This window comes from Mandrillus leucophaeus, unplaced genomic scaffold (assembly GCF_000951045.1).
Source record: "Mandrillus leucophaeus isolate KB7577 unplaced genomic scaffold, Mleu.le_1.0 Scaffold94, whole genome shotgun sequence".
In the NCBI taxonomy this organism is placed as follows: domain Eukaryota; kingdom Metazoa; phylum Chordata; class Mammalia; order Primates; family Cercopithecidae; genus Mandrillus; species Mandrillus leucophaeus.
In genome coordinates this window covers 4,435,945-4,443,133 of record NW_012110252.1, presented here as the reverse complement: position 1 = coordinate 4,443,133, position 7,189 = coordinate 4,435,945, and the positions used below count along the sequence as shown (strand labels likewise).

The window sequence follows — 7,189 nt, the reverse complement described above, 5'->3', positions numbered from 1 at the left end:
CCGCTCATGGTGCCGCCACGACGCCATCGCGGGGCAGGAAGGCCAGGTAGGCAGGCAGGGAAGGGCCCCGACATCACCGGAGCCCAAACCGGGACGGAGTGCCCACCAACAGCACCACCTCCTGCCCTTGGTGGCAGCCGGAGCGCCTTGACCGAAACCGTGAAGGTCTCCAGGGGCGGAGGGAGCGCTCCGGGAGCTGACAGGGGCGCCCCAGCCCTGCGCCCACCCCTGGCAATTGAGGAAGCCGTGCGTGCGCCCTCGCCTCGGCTCCCCGGGGAGGCGTCACTGCCTTAACTGTCTTCCCCGCTCCAAAACAGGAGGATTCCTTTTCCCAGCTGTTTCTTTTGAAATGACTGGATGTTTTGACAGAGGTGGGTGGAGGAGCGTGGAGAATCCTTTTCTTTTACCACTTGAGGATATTGGAGAGGTGCCTTCAAGATCCACAACAAATCACTTACTCTCGGATAACCAAATTCCACTCCAGGAGATCAGGGACAGAAAAGACACTTTTAGAAACAGTGTCTAGACACTGTCCCCGGGGATGGATTCCTCTGGGTGGAGAGGTGAATGGAGTTCTGTGTTTGTGAAACTCAGAGAAGCTGTTTTCTAGTAGCTAACTATTCTTAAATGTGCCGTATATTGTATATTACTCCCCCTCGCTGCCCGCCGGGTATCGCGTGTCTCTCTAAGGATAATCTGAAGCGTACAGTGGATACCATGAAAGTACTGAGAAAGGTGGCAAGTATGTTTAACACATTTTGGTCCTTTTCTTTGATTTGCTTTCAGTTTGAAGGTGAAGAGTAAAAAACGATGTGATGAATCTTACCTTGAGTTACTGACGTTTTCATAGCATAATTTCATGGTTGTTTTTAGGGGTGCTGAGTTCTTCACCTTTCAGACTGAGATCTGCCAAGTTTTCCGGCATTGCTCTTGAGGATCTCAGAAAGGCTCTTAAGACCAGGTAGGTTCCACATGCTTATCCACTATGTAACCTTCACACTGAACATTAGCTAACACATGTCAGATGTTTCTGTTATACTAATTTTCTGATTTTTAATGGCTATTTTTCTAAAATCATCTCTAATGTGATCTGTATTTTCTAAAAAAACAGACTGCAAATGGTGTGTGTGTTTATCATGAACCGAATGAATTCCCAGAACAGTGGTTTCACTCAGCGCAGGCGAATGGCTCTTGGGATTGTTATTCTGCTGCTTGTTGATGTGATATGGGTTGCTTCCTCCGAACTTACTTCGGTACGTACCTTCGGTCCAGGAATGATGTTACATTACAGCCACGATGTTACTGTTAACCTGTAGTAACTCTAGCCATTACAATCTCCTGCTTTCTCAAAGCAGTATCTTAAATACTATCGAATTTTTAAAAAATATCGAATGATTGCCACTTGAAGTTAAAACTGAAAGGATGATCTTTTTTATTGTTTCATACAGTTTTCTTGCATCTTTTAGGGAGGGTTACTTAGAGAGACTATGCATATTTTCTTATATTTGAAAGTGTTACTTTTGGCTTTTTTTCTAAATTCAAATTCTTTCTGTGAATATAATTTTCTAGTGAAATAACTATCAGGATGCAAAACAATATCACCATTTACTAGAAAGTTCAGCGTGCTTTTGGACAAATGAGTAAAAATAATGAGTTTTCATGTGTAGGTCACTGTTACGCCCATGAGTGGTTGCATCCACATTTGTGCTTGCTGACTCAAACCTTATTATGAGGTGCTTGGTATACCTCATAATTTTCCTTCAGTTAAGTTGTATCTTTACAATTTCCTTCAGTTAAATTGTATCTTTATTGATGACCTATTGGTAGTAATGTGGCATTTTGAATTTGCAAGCTAGTTTTTCTTTCTACTTGTATACTTTATTCTGCTTGGTTAATGATCCCTATAAAAAGCAACTTTTATTTTCAGAAGTCTGCATTTCAACTTCTATGTTGCAATTTTAAGGCGAATATACAGCAGGAAACTGGCATTTATAAAATGAATTTAACTTTCAAAAGAAGCAGTTTAATACTCAGGTCTTCTCATATTGTAGCTAAGTAAATATTGACATTGGCATTGTATTCTATGAGTATATAAGTTTTTTTTTTTTGAGATGGAATCTTGCTCTGTTGCCCAGGCTGGAGTGCAATGGCGAGATCTCGGCTCACTGCAACCTCCGCTTCCCGGGTTCAAGCGATTCTCCTGCCCCAACCCCCTGAATAGCTGGGATTACAGGCGTGCCCCACCACGCCAGGCTAATTTTTGTATTTTTAGTAGAGACAGGGTTTCACCATGTTGGTCAGACTGGTCTCGAACTCCTGACCTCGTGATCTGCCCGCCTTGGCCTCCCAAAGTGCTGGGATTACAGGTGTGAGCCACCACACCCGGCCAAGTATGTAAGTTTTTATACTTTTCGGAGTTAGTCTCTGGAATCTAATAGGCCATATATTTTTCGCTTTAAATCTCTTCTATAACTTTCTTTTAGATGAACATTTTGTACTTTTACCTCAAAGAAATGTCTTTGATATTGACAGGGAACTAAATCTATCTTTTAAATTTTATTTTCATTTAAAATAAATAGTTTGTTTTTATTTATCAGTTAATAAAATTTAGGACCAAATAGCACCTGGTTAAGTTTTAATTTAACCATATCTAAGCAAAGTAGAAAATAAAAAATTTGTTGTTTGTGGTAATCATTTCACAATGTATACATATATCAAAACACCATGTTGTAAAAAGTACATATATTTGGTATTTGTCAGTTGTACTTTAATGAAACTGGAGGAAAAAACTCAACTTATCTTTATTGTTTTAAAGTAAAATATTTTAGTAAGAGGATATTTTATAATCTCATTATTCAAGAGTATATGTAATGTCTCTACTTCTTCAACCAGATATGCTCATTAAACTTTGGAGATAGGGCCGGGTGTGGTGGCTCATGCCTGTAATCCCAACACTTAGGGAGGATGAGGTGGGTGGATCACCTGAGGTCAGGAGTTCGAGACCAGCCTGGTCAACATGGTAAAACCCAGTCTCTACTAAAAATACAAAATTTAGCTAGGTGTGGTGGTGGGTGCCTGTAATCCCCGTTTCTCAGGAGGCTGAGGCAGGAGAATCGCTTGAACTGGGAGGCAGAGGTTGCAGTGAGCCGAGATCACACCATTGCACTCCAGCTTGGGCAACAAAAGTGAAACTCCTTCTCAAAAAAGAAAAAGAAAAAGCAAACTTTGGAGATAAAGTGTGTATTTCAAAAATAAAATCAGTCTTTTTATTATGGATATTTTCTAACATATACAAAGTAGAATATTATAATGAATCTCCTTGTGTTCATTACTTACCTTTAGCAGTTAACCAAATTTGCCAACCTTATCAACCTCTGCTCAAAACTGTTTTTCCTGGAGCATTTTAAAGCATATTTTAAAGCATATGTCACATGTCATTTCAGCCACAATTTCTTTCCTATATACTTGAAACTGAAAAGGACTTTTAATTTTCTTAAACATAATCACTATGCCATTAACATAGTTAACAAAATTAACTGTAATTCCTTAAGATCATCTGACATCCAGTTCATTATTCAGTTTTCTCCAGTCCAGTTTTCTGCAGTGGTGTCAAGGACTTTTTTTTCCCGTTAAGTTTGTTAGGATCTAAACAAAGATCATGCATTACATTTGTGATATCTTTTAAGTCACTTTATTCCTTAACTGTATCTTCCCTCCTTTTTTTTTTTTTTTCATATCATTAATTTGTTGGAGAAACTGGGTCATTTTTCCTATTGGGTGTATCACACATTCTGGATTTAGCTGATTGTTTCCTTGGGGTATCATTTAACTTGTTATTTTTCTCTTTATTTCTTGTAAAGTGGTAGTTAGGTATAAAGTCGATTTGGGTTTAGTTTTCAGGAAAGAATACTTTGGGGGTACTGAGTACTTCCTGTAACATTCCAGCATGAGATGAATGACTGCAAGTCTCAATTTAGATGATGCCATTTAAGTACTATAAAGTTCCTCATGACCTTTTAGGTAATAGTTGAATATCCACGTTTAAGTTGTCTAGATAAAGTATTTCATTAGGGGTTGCAAAATGGTGATTTTTTTTTTTTTTTGAGTTATTCCCTCTGTATTTATTAGCTGGAATTCTTTAAGTCTTTTTAATATGGCCTTATTAATCTTTTTTTTTTTTTTTTTTTTTTTTTTTGAGATGGAGTTTTGCTCTTGTCACCTAGGCTGGAGTGCAATGGTGCGATCTTGGCTCACTGCAACCTCTGCCTCCCAGGTTCAAGCAATTCTCCTGCCTCAGCCTTCCGAGTAGCTGGGATTATAGGCACCTGCCACCACGCCCAGCTAATTTTTGTATTTTTAGTAGAGACTGGGTTTCACCATGTTGGCCAGGCTGGTCTTGAACTCCTGACTTCAAGTGATCCACCCACCTTGGCTTCCCAAAGTGCTGGGATTATAGGTGTGAGCCACTGTGCCTGGCCAGAGCCATTGTTTCTTTTAGTATCAAATGGCGTGGACCACCATTTACGTCCTAGAGTTTCACTTTCCTCCTGGATTGTCATGTTTTTCTATGCCTTTTTAGTGGCTATAACTAGGAATTTTCTTAGGATATAAAAAATTGTGAGTTTATATTCACGATACACTAAAAGCAAACAAACAGAAAACACCAGTCTCCCTTGGGAAACGTCCATAATGTTGAAATTTGTCAGTTTCCTTTTGGTGCTCCCATGGTATCCTGAACCCCTCTCTTGTTACTTGGCACATTATGCTTATTGTCTTCATATATATGTCTCCTCTATTAGATGTTAAGCTCCCCAAGGGCAGGATAACTTCCCTTATTTCTCTCTTTTTTTTCTTTATGAAATAGGGTCTTGCTCTGTTGCCCAGGCTGGAGTGCAGTGCCTTGATCATGGCTCACTGCAGCCTCAACCTTTGTGAACTCAAGGGATCCTCCTGCTTCAGCCTCCCAAGTAGCTGGGACTATAGGCGCATGCCACCATGCCTGGCTAATTTTTCTATTTTGTTGTAGAGACAGAGTTTTGTCATGTTGCCCAGGCTGGTCTTGAAATTCTGGGCTCAAGCAATCCGCCTGTCTTGGTCTCCCCAAGTGCTGGGATTATTGGCGTGAGCCACCATGCCTGGCCCTGTCTTATTTTTCTTTAGCTCCTAATATAGGCACTGTTTCATAGTAGGTTGCAATGAATGTTAAACCAAACTTATTTTAGCAGGTTGTTGCTGCTTTGTTTGGTGATATCCTTTTGTATGCAAGGTAAATACAGTATTCAGAAATGAATCTAAAATATTTTTGTAATCCCTTTGACTTTTTCTTTCCAAGTGAACTTCTGAAGAGTTAAAAATCATGTAGTGACTTTATTTTGGAGATGAGTAATAAGGTTTAAGATCATCTCAAAGTTGTCTGTGTAACTTTTTCCTCTGCAGTACGTTTTTACCCAGTACAACAAACCGTTCTTCAGCACCTTTGCAAAAACATCTATGTTTGTTTTGTACCTTTTGGGCTTTATTATTTGGAAGCCATGGAGACAACAGTGTACAAGAGGACTTCGCGGAAAGCATGCTGCTTTTGTAAGTTTTTAATTTTAAGTGTCTGTTGGGAAGGGGGTATATGTATATTTTTTCAAAGTTTAAAGACGTATGAGTTTCTTTAAGGAGAGTCTTATTTTAAGTTGTTCAGTTAAGCGAGTGAAGATGATATAAGGAAACCTGCTCTTGTCCAGAATTTTAAATGTATTCTTCTAATCAAGTAGTATCAGAATATTTTGTGAGAACTCTTACTCCATGATGTTTTCTGAGTTGTTAAAAATTGTTGAATTAGTCCAAATCAATTAATGTGGCGATGAAGATGAAACTAAGGAATAAGAAGAATGTCAAGAGTCTTTGCAGATTGGATGAGTATCCTCTAATTGTTAAGTGGATTCTGGAAACAAAACAATTCAAAGTTTTATGTATTAAAATGAAAATCTCATATTTCCAGACATATTTTAGATGTTTGGCTAATCAAACTATATTCTTTGACTGAAGTAATATAACATGCTCATTCATAGTGTTGAAAGAAATATGAGTTTATATAATGATATATCTTCTTTATAGAAGTAGAAATTTTGAATTATTGAGAATGAAGAAATATAAAACTGTTTCTTATGTTAATCCTTTAAAAAATTCTTTATTATGTTAAAATATATAATGTGAAATATACCATTTTAACTATTTTAAAATGTATACTAGTGGCATTAAGTGCATTTTCTTTGCTGTACAACCATCAGCTCCAGAATTTTTTATCATCCTAGACAGAAAGTCTGTACACAGACTTAAAAATAACCCCTATTCATTCTTCCCTCCAAACCCTACCAACCACTATATTATTTTCTGTCTCTATTAATCTTTTTCTTTCATGTGTATTATTTTTTGTGGGTTAAAATAGTATTGTTTGTTTCTTGTCTTATCTAATAAGTACATTCTTTTTAAAATTACTGATTTATTTTTAGAGACAGGGTCTCACTTTGTTGCCCAGGCTGGAGTGCAGTGGTTTAATCATAGTTTGCTATAACCTTGAACTCCTGGGCTCAAGCAATCCACTTGCCTCAGTCTCTCAAGTAGCTGAGTACATAGCCACGCAATACCACACCCCACTAATTTTTGTATTTGTTGTAGAGACAGTGTCTCACTATGTTGCTCAGGCTGGTCTCAAAGTCTGGCCTCAGGCAGTCCACTGTCTTCGCCTCCCGAAGTGCTGGGGTTACAGGCCTGAGCCACTGCACCCTGCAGTCAGGGGCTTTCAATAATTGTATTTTAAAGCTGGGCTTGGTGGCTCATGCCTGTAATCCCAGCACATTGGAAGGCCAAGGCAGGCAGATCTCTTGTGCCTCAGGATTTCAAGACCTGCCTAGGCCACAGTAGCTCATGCCTCTTATCCCAGCAGTTTTGGAGGCTGAGGTGGGCGAATCATGAGGTCAGGAGATCGAGACCATCCTGGCCAACATGGTGAAACCCCATCTCTACTACAAATACAGAAATTAACTGGGCATGGTGGCATGCTCCTGTAGTCCCAGCTACTCAGGAGGCTGAGGCAGGAGAATTGCTTGGACTCGGGAGTCAGAGGTTGCAGTGAGCTGAGATCATGCCACTGCACTCCAGCCTGGTCACAGAGCGAAACTCCATCTCTAAATAAATAAAT

General features: G+C 39.1%; 1 protein-coding gene across 2 annotated transcripts in view; it reads left to right on the top strand.

The window, feature by feature from the left end:
• The window catches only part of SLC35F5 (solute carrier family 35, member F5), a 42,433-nt gene continuing 35,244 nt past the window's right edge, over positions 1-7,189 (top strand). The window contains exons 1-4 of one of the 2 annotated variants that reach the window (XR_001004937.1): positions 1-563; positions 874-961; positions 1,112-1,253; positions 5,437-5,580. Coding sequence is in view for 1 of the 2 variants with exons in the window: in XM_011970305.1 (XP_011825695.1) it covers positions 7-46; positions 874-961; positions 1,112-1,253; positions 5,437-5,580 (414 nt within the window). In the remaining variant the exon portion in view is untranslated. The remainder of the gene's footprint in view (positions 564-873; positions 962-1,111; positions 1,254-5,436; positions 5,581-7,189) is intronic. The other variant, XM_011970305.1, reaches the window with a different exon arrangement.